The sequence below is a fragment of the Zootoca vivipara genome, chromosome 7, assembly GCF_965207765.1.
Source record: "Zootoca vivipara chromosome 7, rZooViv2.hap1.1, whole genome shotgun sequence".
Classification (NCBI taxonomy): Eukaryota; Metazoa; Chordata; class Lepidosauria; order Squamata; family Lacertidae; genus Zootoca; species Zootoca vivipara.
The window spans coordinates 48,671,971-48,689,431 of record NC_142590.1 but is presented as its reverse complement, the minus strand read 5'-3'; the positions used below and the strand labels follow the sequence as shown (position 1 = coordinate 48,689,431).

Sequence of the window (17,461 nt, the reverse complement as noted above, 5' to 3'; positions counted from 1 at the left end):
CTGCACCTGGTTTATTCTAGGCTGGTTGGTTGTCTACATCCAGTTCAAAACAAGGCATCTACTGCTAAGGAGTTTGTCTTGGCAGAGCAGAGAGGTTTCATTTTGTTATTATAAGTCAGGATGCAGATAGTCACCCAAAGGATGCTGGTGAATAGACTTGGGCTACAGTCCTGTGCTGATTAATCTGGAAGTAAGCCCCATTGAACTAAGCAAGCCTTACTTCTGAGTAGGTGTGTGTAGGATTTTGAGCTACAAAAAATGATGAAACGGCATTAATTTTTATATTTTATTGGCTCAGCCATTTTGCAAGTTTTCCAACCACCAGAGATCCATCATCAGCCATAGATTTACACAGCAGAACATTAAAATAGATTTGGTCATTTGCCCAGGGTGATGGTGCTTGGCTACTCTGCTCTGAGGGCAAAAGAAAAACCCTTTGTTCCCAGGGCAAAAATGCCCAGGTAGAGAACCATTTTCTTGGAGCTCCTGCCAGTGAATACATTTTAGGTTTATTGTCGTTGTTGTGAACAAACACCTGTACAATATACCTGTGCAGCCCCCTGACTAGATGAAGAGGCAACAATGTTAACTGTCTTTTAAAAAAAAGCCCATCCTAGTTATTTCAACCATGGCCCACCAGCATACATTGCTTCTGTTTAACTTCATTTCATTTCAATTGGGTTTGAATGAGGTCCCCATTAATATAATCCAAGGATGTACAGCTGTGGTTTATGTCAAACTGCTTCCTTTATATGCTGATGAGTGAGTAAGAGTCAAGAGATTAGCAGTATGATCTGAGACATCCATCTGTTTTAGATTTTCCTTTAGATGTGAACCCACAAGGCGCATCATGCCAGCGCTTACCTCTCAGCTCCCGCATCTGCAATAGCAGGGTGGAGACATACATTACGGGCCTATTGTGTAACAAGTATTTGGATAATGTATAGGAAGTGCTTCTAAATTGCTATATCAATGCAAATTATTATTATTGATTTACTTATAGCTGTACAGTTTAAATGCTAACGCTTTCCGTTATGCAACTGTTTAAAAACAAAAATACATAAGACACTTCCAGCCTCTGAGAGTGCAATCCTAGGCATGTCTGTTAAAAAGTGATTCCCAGTGAGTTCAATAAGAGTAACTCCCAAGTAACTCTGTACAGGCTTGCAGCCTGATGTACATAAACTCTTTCTCTCTCCCCCCCCCCAAGTTTCTTTTTGTGTATCTAATAGCATAAGAGTGTATTGCTGTTGTTGTTTTCATTGGAAAGAGGATCTGAATTTGTGTCTATGTGAGTCATAATGAGTTCCAAATCAAAGAACTGAAGTTCTGATTACATAGTGGGCAGTACCTAAGTGGGAAATACAGCAGCATCGCTAGCAGTCTTATTATTATTATGAATCAGTCCAAAGAAAGGGACGTGTTTGAGGTTCTGTGCACCTGCAGTGAGCGAGGCTGGGAGAAAGCTGGAGGCATTGCCCTTTTAAGAAGCACCAATCCTGGAGCGGCAAGCCTTGCGCAAGCAGGCTCCTTGTACATGCAAAACCGTACACAAGCAAAATGTGCTGCAAAAGTTGGTGTAAAAGGAAAGGAGGTGGAAGGGAAAGAAAGCACCCGGGCTCCAGCCAGTGAAAGATTGACGCTGGCCCACCCATTGGAGAAGTCAAATGGGGGGGGAGGGGGAGGTTTCAGCCAGGGTATCTTGCCCAGGCTGCTGTCCAGCGTAGCCTATGCAGTTCTACTTGTCTGACTAGCACAGGCTTCTTACTTCAGTTCAGCACAACGAAGATTTGCAGTGATTGAACATAGTCACACCCCACCCCACCCCACCCATGGTCGTCTTGTAAACTGGCTCTAAGAAGAGATGGAACCCCAATTTCTTTCTTTTACAAAACATTTCACAGGCTACAGAAGTCCTGAATTCTGCTCTTAGGAACACAGGGAACTGTCTTATACAGAATCTGAACATTGGCCCATCTGATCCATCATCGTCTATATTGACTGGCAGCAGCTTATCCCAGGTTGCAGCCCTAACTAGAGATGACAAGAATTGGGAACTTCTGTGTGCAAGGCAAACGCTCTGCCCTGAGCTCCAGCCCTTCCCCATTTTACAAACAAGATGCTACCTAGTCCAGCATCCTGGTCTTACAGTGGCCGACTAGATGCCATCGGGGAAACCCACAAGCAGGATTCAAGCACAAGAGCCCCCTCCCCTCCTGTGATTTCCAGCAACCGGTATTCAGAAACATACTCTCTGTCTGACCATAGCCATCATTGCTAGTAGACCCTGCTTGCCTTATCCTCCACTAATGCATTTAATCCTTTTTTAAAAGCCATCCAAATTGGTGGCCACCACTGCCTCTTGTGGCAGTGAGTTCCACAGTCAAGGACAGGTGAGAAATCTAATAAATAGATAGATTAAATACGCCTGCCTGAAACCTTGCCAATCATTGCTGACAGCAGTGAGCTAGATGGACTAACGGTCTGACCCGGTACGAGGCAGCCTCTTAATCAATTCCTGCCCACAATTGTTATTGAAATTCAACAGAGTTTGGCTGCTTAATTCCCACTTTGAGTGGGAGTTGAACTGCTTCTGTGCAGAAATCCATCCAGAATGTTTGCCTACACAGTCGGTGTTTTTGTGCATGTTTATACAAGGACAGCATACAAAGAGTATTTCTGTGGTGTCACTTTCTCAATAGACTCTGTAACAGCAAAATGAAAATTACTGGCATTTGAACAGCTGCTGAGAATGAATAGCATGCCATGGCAAAAAAACAGAAACACCCTTCTTTCAGCTCCCAAAACCTTGGTACTAGCCATTATAGCCACATCAAATTTGTGGTCTTTTTTTAAAAAAATGCAGAATGGGTATACGCATCCAAATGCACCAGGCACAGAAGTTCCATTGTGTGTATTTACAATACATTATAAATTGGCTTTTTAAAATGATTTAACTGTTGGGGTTTTCCCAAATGGAATTTTGCATGTTGCGAGAGAGCCCCAGTGTTCAGAACACCAGGAGCCGTTCCTCCAATCCCAGATACAGTATATGGAAGCTGGCTGCAGTTCCCCAAGGGAGGCATAGCCAGTGTGTGTGTGTTTTTGGTGTTGTTATATTGCAACTCCCATCGATGCTTGCCAACATGGCCAAGGGTGGGATGATGAGAGTTGTAGTCCAGCAACATTTGAAGGGCACTATGTGGGCAACTTCTGCTCTAAAATGTGAAAAAAAGGAACTCTATGCATGCTCATTACTGGTTCATTTCTTTCAGGGCTAAGCTTTGGCACTGAACATTAAACCCCAGAGACCCATGGTCACATGTTTACAAATTCTCTGGAAGGGTTGCAATAGTAATACAACTTGGACCTGGGAGACCAGGATATGAATCCCTACTCAGCCAGGAAGCTCACTGGGTGACCTTGGGCCAGTCACCTTCTCTTAGTACCTACATCACAAGCTTGTTGCAGTGGTGAAATGGGGGGTGGGCAGGAGAGCCGTAGTCAGTAAACTCTTCGTCTCAGGGTCATGGGTTTGAGCCCCACATTGGGCAAACGATTTCCGCACTTCTGGTGGATCATGAAATCATAGAGTTGTAGAGTTGGAAGGGTCCCCAAGGGTCATCTAGTCCAACCCCCTGCAATGCAGGAATTTCCGCTAAAGCACCCACGGCCATTCCAGTTCTATGCTTCATGTACACCCCCTGAAGAAAAGACTGTATATAAACGTCAGAAATAAATAAATAAAAGCCAGTCCAGATGGGCAGAGGCTGCCTGCGGACATGAGCAAGCCGAGGCCCTGCTGCACTCTGTACACGCTCAATGCCACCACCCGTCATAGCTGCCAAGTTATCCCTTATGCTGAATAGGCTTCCTCGCGAGAAAAGGGAAAACTTGGCAGCTATGCCACCCGTTATTCCCGGCTTGCTCCTAAGGCCCGGCCATCGGCCAACAGGAGCCCGGCAGAAACTCTCCAGCAGTCCTGCCGCCGCCGCTGGGGGAGAAAGTGGCGTTATAACGACGGGGCGGGCCCCACCGCGCGGCTAACTCTCCTCTCCAGCAGCCGGGGCTGCCGCGGCTCCTTTAAGAGCCGCAGGTCTATGGAAATGAGCGTCGGCGAGCTGCTGCCGCAGCGGAGCCTTGCCGGGCTGGTTGGCAGGCGGCGAGACCTTCGCGGGCTGCGAGCAAGAGCGCACGCGGCAGCGGACCTGCTCGGGCTGATCGGCGGAGCCGGCGGGCGCCTCGGCCCGGATCCTCCGCTGGGCATGAAGCGCAGCTGCTGAGCGACGCACGGACGGACGGAGCGAGAGGAAGCCGGACTGCGGGCGGCGGCGGGAGATGGGCGGCGGCTGCGGCTGCTGCGCCCCCGGCCGGGCTGTGCTGCTGCTGCTGCTGGCGGCGCTGGGGATCCCCCGCTCGGCCGCAGCCCGGAGCCCCCCGGGGCCGCCCTGCGCCCCCTTCAGCGGACCGGGGTGGCCGCCGCCGCCGCCGGAGCCGGAGCTGCTCCCCGCTTGCGCCGCGCCGCCGCTCTCGTGGCGCTGCCCGGCCGCGCGTCCTGCCCGCGGCCTCTGGGCGCACCTGCTCGGGCCGCGCTGCGGCGGCGGCGGCGGCGCGGCAGCGGCAGCAGCGGCGGCTGAAGACGGCGACTTGGTGTTGCTCAGCCGGCTCCTGCTGGCCCCGGAGCCGGGCCCGCGGTTCCGCAGGGGGCGCAGGCGGGCGCTGTGCATGGAGCCGGGCGCGCGCGTCCCCCTGCCGCCGGCCAGCTCGCGGGGAGGCTGCCGGCTGCGCTGCCGGTTGCGAGGCGACAGCGAGCCGTCGGACCACCTCCAGGAGGACTTGCTCCTGCCCCCTCGGGCCAGGTGCCTCCGCTCCGGGCACCCGCTGCGCCTGGAGCTCCTGTGCAGCCTCTGTGAGGAGGAGGAGGAGGAGGGAGAGACCTTTGTCCTGTGGAGCCTCGGCCTGGGCTCTTCGCACCAGCAGATGGAGAAGCTGTGGCAATCCGACGGGGCCCCCCGAGGTGGCGCGGGGAGCAGCCGGGCCAAGAGGAACGTCAACGCCAGCCCTCAGTTCCAAATGCCCGCCTACCAGGCTTCAGTGCCGGAGAACAGGCCGGCGGGCACCCCTGTGATCATGCTGCGGGCCCTGGACCCCGATGAGGGCGAATGGGGCCGCTTGGACTATTCCATGGATGCCCTCTACGACAGCCGCTCCAACAGCTTCTTTGCCATCGATGCCGAGACGGGGGCCGTGACGACGGCTGAGGAGCTGGACCGGGAGACCAAGAGCACCCATGTGTTCCGGGTGACAGCCACGGACCACGGTGTGCCACGCCGCACCGCCCTGGCCACCCTCATGATCACGGTGAGCGACACCAACGACCACGACCCGGTCTTTGAGCAGCAGGAGTACAAGGAGAGCATGCGGGAGAACCTGGAGGTGGGCTACGAGGTGCTGACGGTGAGGGCCACGGATGGGGATGCCAGCCCCAACGCCAACATCCTCTACCGCATCCTGAACGGGAACGGCTCCAACCGGATCTTTGAGATTGACCCCAAGTCCGGCGTCATTCGCACCAACGGCCTGGTGGACCGGGAAGTGGTTGAGGCCTACCAGCTGATGGTGGAGGCCAACGACCAAGGCAAAGACCCAGGGCCACGCAGCACCACGGCCACGATCCACATCACGGTGGAGGATGATAACGACAACTCGCCGCAGTTCAGCGAGAAACGCTACGTGGTGCAGGTGCCTGAGAACGTGGCCTCCAACACTCACATCCTGCGGGTCAATGCGACCGACCGGGACAAAGGCAGCAATGCTCTGGTGCATTACAGCATCATGAGTGGCAACACCCGTGGCCAATTCTACATCGATGCCCAGTCAGGTAACATTGATGTCGTCAGCCAGCTTGACTATGAGATGAACAAGGAATACACCCTCCGCATCAGGGCTCAGGATGGAGGAAGGCCCCCTCTTTCCAACATCAGTGGGCTGGTGACCATCCAGGTGTTAGATGTCAATGACAATGCCCCCATATTTGTCAGCACCCCTTTTCAGTCCACGGTGCTGGAGAATGTCCCTGTGGGCTACTCTGTCATCCACATCCAAGCCATTGATGCGGATTCTGGGGAGAACGCTCGGCTCGAGTATGCTTTAGTTGACACTAGCTCTGATTTCCCCTTCACCATCAATAACAACACAGGCTGGATTGTGGTGGCCTCTGAATTGGACCGTGAAGCTGTGGACTTCTACAACTTTGGTGTTGAGGCCCGAGATCACGGTAGCCCCCCCATGACCTCCTCGGCCAGTGTCAGCATCACCGTCCTGGACGTCAATGATAACAATCCTGAGTTTACTCAAAAGGAATATACCATGAGGCTCAATGAAGACGCTGCTGTGGGCACCAGTGTCCTTACGGTCTCTGCCATTGACCGGGATGTCAACAGCGTCATCACCTACCAGATCACCAATGGGAATACCCGCAATCGCTTCTCTATAACCAGCCAGAGTGGTGGGGGTCTCATCACCCTGGCCCTACCCTTGGATTACAAATTAGAGCGTCAGTACCTGCTTACCATTACTGCTTCCGATGGCACAAGACTCGACACGGCCCAGGTTTTTGTGAATGTGACGGATGCCAACACACACCGGCCAGTCTTCCAAAGCTCTCACTACACCGTTAACATCAATGAGGACAGGCCAGTGGGTACCACTGTAGTTATCATTAGTGCTACGGATGAGGACACGGGAGAGAATGCCCGCATTACTTACTTCATGGAAGACAGTATCCCTCAGTTCAAGATAGATATGGATACTGGTGCTGTCACCACTCAGATGGAGCTGGACTATGAGGATCAGGTGTCCTACACATTGGCAATTACAGCCCGGGACAATGGCATCCCCCAGAAATCAGATACTACCTACCTGGAGATCCTAGTCAACGATGTAAATGACAACGCACCTCAGTTCTTAAGGGATAACTACCAAGGTTCTGTATATGAGGATGTACCAGCTTTCACAAGTGTCCTGCAGGTTTCTGCCACCGACAGAGACTCTGGGCTTAATGGGAGGGTGTTCTATACTTTCCAGGGTGGGGACGATGGGGATGGAGACTTCATAATTGAATCCACATCGGGCATTGTTAGGACACTGCGCAGGCTGGACAGGGAGAATGTCCCATTGTATGAGCTTAGGGCATATGCCGTCGATAAGGGCATGCCAGCCATGAGGACCCCTATTGATGTCTACATCACTGTTCTTGACGTCAACGACAACCCCCCTGTCTTTGAACAGGATGAGTTTGACATTTTTGTTGAGGAGAACAGCCCCATTGGTTTAGTGGTGGCCCGGATCACTGCCAGCGACCCAGATGAGGGCACCAATGCCCAGATCATGTATCAGATAGTGGAAGGCAACATCCCCGAGGTCTTTCAACTTGACATCTTCTCCGGAGAGTTGACGGCACTGATGGATTTGGATTATGAGGCCAAGTCGGAGTATGTCATTGTGGTCCAGGCTACTTCAGCACCACTCGTCAGCCGGGCCACTGTGCACGTCCGTCTGCTGGATAAGAACGACAACATCCCTGTCTTGAAGAATTTTGAGATCCTCTTCAATAACTATATCACCAACAAGTCCAGCAGTTTCCCCACGGGTGTGATTGGCAGAATCCCAGCCTATGACCCAGATGTCTCCGATATGCTTACCTACAGCTTTGAGCAAGGCAATGAACTGAGGCTGGTGCTCCTGAACCACAGCACTGGAGAGCTACGTCTGAGCAGGGCCTTGGATAACAACAGGCCTTTGGAAGCGATCATGAGGGTATCTGTGTCAGGTAAGGTGGCAAATGTATTGCTGTGCATGTGGGTTTGGATCTTAAGTTTTGGGGGAAGAGAAGCTTTTGGAGCAATCTAGTTCAACTCTGATGCCTACCTCATGCTCGCCTAACTTTGTGGCTAATCTCAAATGGCATCATAGAATCTTAGAGTTGGAAGGGACCCAAGGGTCATCTAGTCCAACCCCCTGCAATGCAGGAATCTCAGCTAAAGCATCCATGACAGATGGCCATCCAACCTCTGCTTAAAAACTTAAAAACCAAGGAAACTTTTAAAGAAAGGGAGTCTGATCACACCCAGAAAAGTATTGCTAAATAACCATTCTGAATATGTGGTATATGGCCATACTGCCTTCCCCAGCCTGGTGCCCTGGACTACAGCTCCCACCATCCCTGAATTTTGGCCATGCTGGCTTGGGCTTCTGGGAATTGTAGTCCAAAACATCTTTGCACTCGCTTTTGACACTTGAGATGCACGTTTTTTAGGACCTACCTCATTTCTACGATTGTTAGTTGTTTTAATCTGTTTTTAATATTGTGTTTGAAGTGTTGTAACCCACCCTGAGACCTTAGGGTAATGGGTGGGTAATTCATCATCATCATCATCATCATCATCATCTGCAGAGCACCAGGTCAGGGGAGGCTGGGTTAATCTGTTGTGTGCAATTAGGATGCATTTAGATGATCATTTCAAAGGTGCAGCAGCAGCAGCAGCAAAGTAGAACTGTTTTTTTGGAATTGGTGGAGGTTGCATAACAGCCAAATGGTGATCCAGGATTCTGTGCGCTGCTCCAGTTGGCTGCCCCAGTCTTTGCTTTGAGACAACAGCCGAAGCTGCAGAGTTTCTCTCCCCCCCCCCATCTCATCCACAGGCTCCCAGTATGCCAGCCAAAAAATCTTCTTCCTCCTGCCCTGCCTTTCTATTCCCTTTGAATGGAATCAACCACTTGAGGCTAATTCCATATAAAATTGACTTTCCTTGCATGCGAGCTGAATGCATGATGATTTGATGCCACCAATAGTGGCTTTTGATGTTTGGGGCAGTGCGGATGAGGCAGGAGAAGTGCAAGGTGGGTCTGTTCTGTGATCATTCATTCAGAAGATGGAGCTGACCTTCCTCTGAGCTCTGAGGTTCTGTTTATAAGTGCCTGGAAGATGGGGGAGAATGCTGGGAGATATTTGGCTGTCCTGTAAGGAAACCCTTAGTATGACTACCAGACATTGCTACCAGACACAGTCTCACAACAAACATGGGCTCTTTTCTCCCAGAGCTTATACTCCTGTATGTTTGTTATTCCTCAAGATGCCTCGAGACTTGTTGGGTGGTACGCCGCTAAGTTTTACACAGAGCACCAAACCCATTGAAACTGATGACCTTCATTCTTTTCAGTGGGTGTACTCTCAGTGAAACGTAGTCAAATTCCACCGCTTGTTGCATTTTTGCTGCAACCGAGAAATGAACACAGCTACTCTTCTGCAACACAGACGTGGAATTTGTTTGCCTGAGATGGGTGTAGCATGTGGGGAAGTGTGTCAATGGAGTAGAATAGCTGTTTTGTTCCAGGAGAAGGATGCAGTCCTTTTAATTAGCCAGATAGTCTCCTTTTCCTACACTGCCACTTTATTACAATGCCCTGTGTCTGTGCTTTGCAATTACATTAAATTAAATGCCACTGTCCCGGTGCAGAACTTTGCAGAGTAAGCAGAGAGGCAAGCATCAGCAGAGACGGTTGTTGTGTGTAGGATATAAACAGATGCAGGGATGGGGAACCTGTGGCCTTGCAAAGGTTGCTGAGCTACAACTCCCATCATTCCTGAACAACAGCCATACTGGCTGGGGCTGATAGGAGATGATTTATTGATTTATTAAATTTGTATAGCGGCCTTCATCCGAAGAGGGCAGGGTACTCCAGCGTCACCTGGAGGGTCAGAGGCACCCCATCCCTGAGTTAATGCTAAAGCTACAGCTAACTCATCTTCAGGATGTCAAGGGCTTACAGAAGGACCAGTGACAAAATCTCAGCATAGAGGACCACAGGTGGATGAAAGGTGAACTTATGGTAACTTATGGCAAGCATAAGAAGAGCCATCAGGCTAAAGCTCAGCCAGTCCAGCCTTCTGTTCTCATAGCAGCTAACCAGATGCCTGTGGGAAGCTTGCATGCCGGACCCAATTTCAACAAGGGTTTCCCAATTCCCTGCTCCCCTCCGAATAGCGGGGGGTTTACAAAAAAATTGCCTGTGAACTGCATAATTTGAATTTGATTTAGCCTCTTGGAACAGGGATGCAGAGCCTGTGGACCTCATGATGTTCATAGAATCATAGAGTTGGAAGAGACCACAAGGGCCATCCAGTCCAACCCCCTGCCAAGCAGGAAAATGTTGCTGGACTCCAACTCCCATCTGCCTCAGCCTGCATGGCCAACAGCCGGGGATGCTGGGAGTTGTAGTTCAACAGCATATGGAAGCCTACAGGTTCCCTTTCCTTTTTTCGGAATTATGGTGACATCAGGAAGAGAGAGGTCCTGCTCAGGAATGGCTTAGTCATCCAAGGCTTACTTACATGTAGCCCCATCCACGAGGCACTTCCTGATCCCAAAGTGTGTGTTTCTGACCATTTCCAGCAACTTTTAAAAGAAACCATGGCTATGCCATAAAGTCAGTGGGTTGTATTCAGTGCTTTGCCAACAGGGTTCCATGGGCACAATGGGTGTTGTGTTTTCTCTCCTACTCCCATTCTAGATGGTCCCCCCCCCAACCTTCTAGAGCCGATTTTGAGGACAGATGGAAGGGTGGAGGGGGAAAGAAGTTCCATTGTGTACCCAGAAGTCCCTTCCACCAACGGAACTTCAGCTTTGGCTATGGGCTATTGCCCTGCTATCTTCAAATATGCTACTGGAAATGGCTAGAGAACACATTTTTCAGATGGGCTCTTGTGTATAATTGGTGGGCGAGCATTGTCAATATATAATGTTGTAGACTGGTGCGTAGACACATGTCTGAATGGATAGATGAGCTAAGGCTGGCAGGGTATATACAGCTTACTAAGGATTTTCCCACGGAGAAGTCCCTGCCTCACCTTCACAACTTGTTCCAGGTTCGAGGGGTTCTGGGCAAAGTGTCCTTTAGTGGGCTTCCTCCTCTGTCGACATTCTATGGTGGGCTTACTGAGTCGACGGCAGTACTCAGAGCAACTCAGGGCAGCTGTGTCTGTTTGCCATTTAATTTCCCACAATGTCTCTGTTGTAACATTGCTTTGGGGCATTGTGGGAAATACCCACCTATTTGGCACTGCTTAGAGTACCAGATCAGATTTGTTTAGAAAGGGGCAGAGGTGGGTTCTTCCCAGTTGCCAGGGCTATGGACTCTGCCCCAAAACAGCAGGGGCTGATCTTGGCTCTAATGACTGCCCTCCTCCCCATTCTGGCCCCAAAGGATTGGGCTGTGAGTGAGGAACATGTGGTGGTTGTGGGCGTAGTTGGAGGAAGGGAGAGAAGCCACTTCGGCAAACAGGATAGAGCTTACATCTCCCCCCCCCAAAAAAAATTCATATTAAATCTCATGAATCAGGATGTTGTTGACTCACTTCTGCAAAGCCTCCCACTCTGTGCTGGAGGAAATTCAACCTGGCAGATGCTCGTTTTCCTAACTTAGATCTTGTGCCTTGATAGCACACATCCCTCTTTTATCCGGAGTTTGAGGCCTGCACCCTATTTGTCCAGCAGGAATTGGAGGCTTTGGAGAGGATGGGCTATGACTACAAAACTTTGGGCTCCTCACTTCTTCACAACCCGGCCTCTTTGCCTCTATAGGCAGTAATTTCCTCAAGGCAAAATCACGCCAGGTGTGGTTGGTGCCTCGCCTGCACCTGATCCTTAGTGAAACTGAATCATTGCGTGCACAAATCTGGCAACTTTCATTGGCCCTAGAGTCATCCCTACCAAGGATGGGAAGTATCTGCTGCTGGAACTCCTTGAAGGAACGTAGCCTGGCCTAGCCTGGCCAGCATCTTCAATTGCTCTCCACCTTCAAGTAACTAGTTATTACTTGCCTATTACTCTCCTGGGTCTTTGTAGCAGCACCTGTTCGACAAGGTTTCTGCCAGGAATTAGAGCTGAATTTATGGTCCAAATTCTGCTTGGGATGCAGTTGGCATCTGCCTTCAGGGAGGGCTAATAACAGATTGTTACAGCATGCACAAAGTGAAGTGAAACCTGCCAACTGCCATTGGCAATTTGACTAGGCTGCTTTCGCAGGGCGACGGGACAGGAGATTTTTGTGGCGGGGTATGAATGGGTGGTAGATGCACCTGAGTTCTGGGGAAAGGCCAGATCTTAGTGATAGAGGAACTGTCTTACATGTGGGGCGGTCCTGGGTTCAGCCCCTAGCATCTCCCAGTTGGAATAGGAATACACCAAGCTGAAACTCTGGAGAGCTACTGCTAGTCAGTGTAGACAATACTAAACTACATGGACCAGGTCCGATTCAGTATAAGCTGTATTTCAAGTTGGCAGGGGCATCAAAGATCATGTAGTCCAAATCCTTACCACGGCTAGTGTTTTCTCTACCTAAACAGCAGAGATCAATGTTAACACGTCCTCTTTAAAACAACAATGACCAAAGCTTTCAAGGGAGATGATTTCATGAGATCCTAGGCAAATAATTTTGTTGCTCAGTTGCTGTTGCAGCCGAATTCTTCCTATTTTGTAGAATGGCTGTTGTTTACCTGCAAGTTAAACCCCACAGACTCCTGTCCTCCTTTTAGTGGCAAAAGAAATTGCTTGCTTTCAGTTTGATTTATGGCAAGGCCATATATAAGTTACTTAGCTGTCTTTTCTGTCAGCTGCATAATTCCCTGGTCGTCACTCTTTCTTCACATCATAATCTTGCATTTTAATCCCTACATTTTCTTTTCTTTTCTTCCTCTGCTCCGATGGCATTCTTGGGCTTGTGTATATATTCTCTTTCATGTATGGCGTCCAAATTGGGCACGACACATCCTGCTAAAGCCAACTCCAAATCGTTATTGATTAAAAATGACACCATCATTATCATGTGAGCATAGGGTATCTGCCCATGCAGACTTAAAAAAAACACACCAACCAAAACCATTTTTGTGGTGAAGCTGCTGAGTTTGGAGTTCTGGCAAAATACACAGTCTTTGATGGTGTCTGCTGTCAGAGATTTGACACACCAAGTCAGTACTTGCAAAGTCGTTAATGTTTTTAGTCTATCCCTTCCTAAGAGGGATGGCATACTTTTCTCCCATCCCAGCTCACAAGTTCAGTATTCCGGATGATCACAAACATTGTCAAAAAGCTAAGGGGAGAGATGGTGTTTGTATGTGTAGAAGGTCCCAGGAGCATCACTGAACATTACCCCCTTATTAATGCTGCCCTCCATAGCATGGAAGACGATGGTAGGCCTTCCTGCTGGAGACCAATTTGGAGATGCTTAAGAGCAGCTGTCCCTCAGTCTCGGCAATTAAACTCTCAGCATGGTGGCTGCCGGTCGCACCTGCTCTGTGGGGATAGGAATATAGGGACTGGGGAATACTGTACAGTGGATAGATTGGAGTGCCGATAATACACATAGCCCCTGGCTGTCATTGGAGCCCCACTGAATGGTATTCCTGGCTTCTGATGCAGGGGGAATCCAAGCCGCTGGGGTTTATTGGGGAATTGCTGCAGCTGGCACTCTAGAGCTGGTGACTGCAGAATTAGAGGAGGGTTTTTTTTTTCTAGTGTGGCCAGTCAAAGCAAGAGAACAAATGCCCAGTTGTGTTTCCAGCTGGTGGGTAGGTGGTAAGAATCTATTTCATAAAAAATTATATTCCGCTTGATTGACAGAAAAAATAGGACAACAAAATTGTCAGTAAAAAACAACTATTTAAACATTCAAAAATAATCGAAATCAACGATAAGCTAAAAACCCACTTAAAACACATTTAAACTTTCTACATATCTGGGTAGGGTGGCCTAAACAAAAAGTTTTTAGCAGGTACAGTCGTACCTCAGAAGTTGAATGCCTTGCAAGTCGAACGTTTTGGCTCCTGAATGCCGCAAACTCAGAAGTGAGTGTTCCGGTTTGCAAACATTCTTTGGAACCCGAATGTCCAACGCTGCTTACGTGGCTTCCAATTGGCTGCAGGAGCTTCCTGCAGCCAATCAGAAGCCGTGCCTTGGTTTCCAAACATTTTGGAAGTTGAACGGACTTCCGGAATGGATTCCGTTCGACTTCCAAGGTATGACTGTGCAGTGAAGGTGTCTGCCAGTAGTCAGGGGGTTCCAAAGTGTGGGTGCTGTCACACTAAAAGAGTGATTTATTGCAGATGAGGAATGAGTATTATGTGGCACCTGTAACCATGCCAGTTCTGCAGATTTGCTGTGACTATGCTCTTCTGGAATGAATCCCCTATGCCACCTACGTCTGCTCTGAAGTAGCCTGGAGAGTCAGGACCTGTGTCACTAGGGGCCAAACTACACAATGCATGCAAGTGGACATCATGGTAGTCCAGCTCCAGAGGAGGTGGCTGGGAATGGAAGAAATCATGGCAAGGGTCACTATTGCTTGTGCCAAAGCCATCCTGGAAAAAGTGGCATATATGAAGTGACTGTTCCTAACTCAGGCAAGGAGATGAGATGCTTATGTAAAATATTTGTACATTATTGAGTGCAAGAAGACTTATATAGTGCCATCCACATATACCCCACTTAAAAAGAACACGAGAATATTTTGGGGGAAAGACTCTGGCCCATCTCACCCAGCATTCCCAGTTGGTTAGAGTATGTTGCTGATAATGCCAAGGTTGCAGGTTCAATCCCTGTATGGGACAGCTGCATATTCCAGCATTGCAGGGGGTTGGACTAGATGACACCCATGGTCCCTTCCAACACTACAGTTCTATCATTTTAATTAGTTAACCAGATGCCTACGAGAAGTCCATAAACAGGACATGAGCACAATAGCCTTCTTTTGGCTGGCTGGCTGTGTTTGGACATGATGCCAAATATAACCATGATGTGGCTTTATGGGAACAAGCTGCAGTGAGCCTTGGGCTTGCACATTCCTCCCTTCCTGCTTCTGGTGCAGCTGCGAGGAAATTGGAATCTTCCACTTCTGTTTTAGGCTGCTCATGATTTAGTGTGCCATCGGAACCCTAAACCATGGTTAATCTTAACTGTGGTTTGTTGAAACAATCCAGCTTCAAAATCATTTGAAATTGGCTTGTTTGAACAAGCTGTAGGTAAGATTACTCATAATTTGTCTAGGGTCAGATGGTATGACAAGCTGTGATTAATCTCTAAAATGAAAGTGGAGGAGCGCATGAGCTGATGGCTTGCTGTGGTCCTTTCTCATAACACTAAACCATGATTTAGCTGTGCACCTGAATGCAGCCATTGTGTCAGATGTTGAGAATTGCTGCCCTCCCTCCTCGCCTTGGCAAAAAAAAAAAAAAAGACTGTGAGGAGTGCAAAGCGCAACACAGCTGTATAGCAAGATGTGAATCTTTGCTTGCTGGATATGGCCTGACAGCAAACCTGCGCCTACTGATGGAGTCTAGGCCTGCAAAAAGACTAATTACAAATAACACATGACAAAAATGCCCCAGGGGCAGGAAAATTGTTCAGAACATTCACTTTCCCCAATGACTTCTGCTTTTTCAGACCAATAATGTTATTCATCAGAGCTTGCTGTTCACACCTAGAGAAGGGCTTTTTTATGTAAATGCATTTCCAGATACCGCCAACGGCATGTGTAGATGGCAGGGAGAATAACATGACATGATTAGAGCAATGTGTTTGTGGTCAAGCACAACCGAAGATATTATTCATTAAGTTTTCTCTTGTCCATTTATACAAGGTTGATAGGCAAAGATCCCTAAGGAATCTGATTGGCAGCAGCCTTTGGCTATCTGACTCTGAAAAGATGTCTCCCCCCAGCGCCTTCCATTTAGCCAGATTATGTGTTGAATACGACTGCAATATTTGCAATAGCTTCTGGAAAAAATCCACAAGCTACATTTTTCCTGCCACTGCCTGGAGGATGCAATATTATCCTGGTGAAATAAGGTCTTAGGATTATAGTCATGCTTTTTATTAATTTCAGGAAATGTGTATCTTATAAAATGTGTACAGATAATAGACCTGAAAACATGTATTGTACATGTATACTACTAGCTGAATTTGGCTACCTTTTGATAATGAATGTTCTTTTGGTGGCAAATAGTGACTTACCTCTAAGGGCCAGTGTAGTATAGTGGTTATAGTGATGGACTAGGACCTGGGAGACCAGGGTTTGAATCCCTGCTCACCTATGAAGTTTATTGGATGGCCTTGGGCCAGTCACTCTCTCTTAACCTAGTCTACCTCATAGGGTTGTTTTGAGGATTAAATGGGAGGTGGGAAACCATGTAAGCCTCGTTGAGTTCATTGGAGGATAGGTAGATGATGATGATGATGATGATGTGGGAAATGGCCCCAAGTGTATGGAGTCTGGTGAAGTGGCTGTGGTTTCTTTGCAGTTTTTTCTGGCAGGCCAGACAGAGTTAAGACTTGCTATTAGTAACCTTCCTTCATCTTCCACTACACACAACTTTTGTCCTGATTACTATTGCACTTCTTCTGCTTGCATGGGGCATTTAGAATTTATTTTCATTTATTTTTTTGATTGAATTCCTACACCACCCTTCACCCAAGGATCACAGGATGGGTTCCAATAGAAAAACACAAAGATGTGCAACATAATAACAAACAGAAAGAACACCTCCCCCCTTTTTTTTATTTAAAAAAAGGCTATAGATTCTTTAGTTAGCCAAAGGTCTGGGAAAAGAGCAATCTTTTCGCCTGGTGACTAAATGGTGAATGATGAACAACCCAGTATATGGGAGTTTTCTCTTAATTAGTTCTAGATTAGGTCTCCTGATCATGTGAGTTTGGTAGTACGGATTTGAGGGATCCGCTGCGAAAACCCTGGAATCCCACTAAAACCACTTGCATTCATGATTTGAAGGTAAACCAAGACCCTAAATGGCTTCCGCCGAGTTGTGGAGAAAATGTGCTGCAAATGCTGAAAAACAACCAGTCCTGAACTATGTTGAACTTGGCTTGTTACATGTTTTTACTTGGTTTGTTTATAAAATATTTCCATTTAAAAGAAAATGCTCAGACTGGCTAACAGCACAGCATCAACACACAGCACTATTAAATACAATATATACTTAACAAAAGTAAAAGCAAACAAGAAACTAAACAACGCACATACTTCCTTTTACTTTTGTTATCTATACTGTATATTGTATTTAATAGTGCTGTGTGTTGATGCTGTGCTGTTAGCCAGTCTGAGCATTTTCTTTTAAATGGAAAAACAGTTGATCACCACCTGATATGGCACATGAATTTGCCCATTCCAGGGAATCAATCATAAACTTCCAACTCTGTAGGGTAAAAGCCTGATGAAAAAGGAAGATTTTGAGCAGGCAGTGGACAGGTCATGTCAATGCCATCTCCTTCTGACTATGTCCCAGTTCAAACTGTAACAGCAGCTGCCTTCAGTTGTCTCCCTGCTCATCACTCAAACGCTGATAGGCGTCATGTTCTGAAGGCTGGGGAGAAAGATTTCCAGCTATCAC

General features: G+C 48.2%; 1 protein-coding gene across 2 annotated transcripts in view; it reads left to right on the top strand.

The window, feature by feature from the left end:
- Nucleotides 1-4,120: 4,120 nt before the first annotated feature.
- Nucleotides 4,121-17,461, top strand: part of CELSR2 (cadherin EGF LAG seven-pass G-type receptor 2) — a 124,285-nt gene continuing 110,944 nt past the window's right edge. For both annotated transcript variants that reach the window (XM_060276996.2, XM_060276995.2), the window contains exon 1: nucleotides 4,121-7,831. In XM_060276996.2, coding sequence (XP_060132979.2) covers nucleotides 4,339-7,831 — 3,493 coding nt within the window. In that variant the 5' untranslated portion in view covers nucleotides 4,121-4,338. The remainder of the gene's footprint in view (nucleotides 7,832-17,461) is intronic.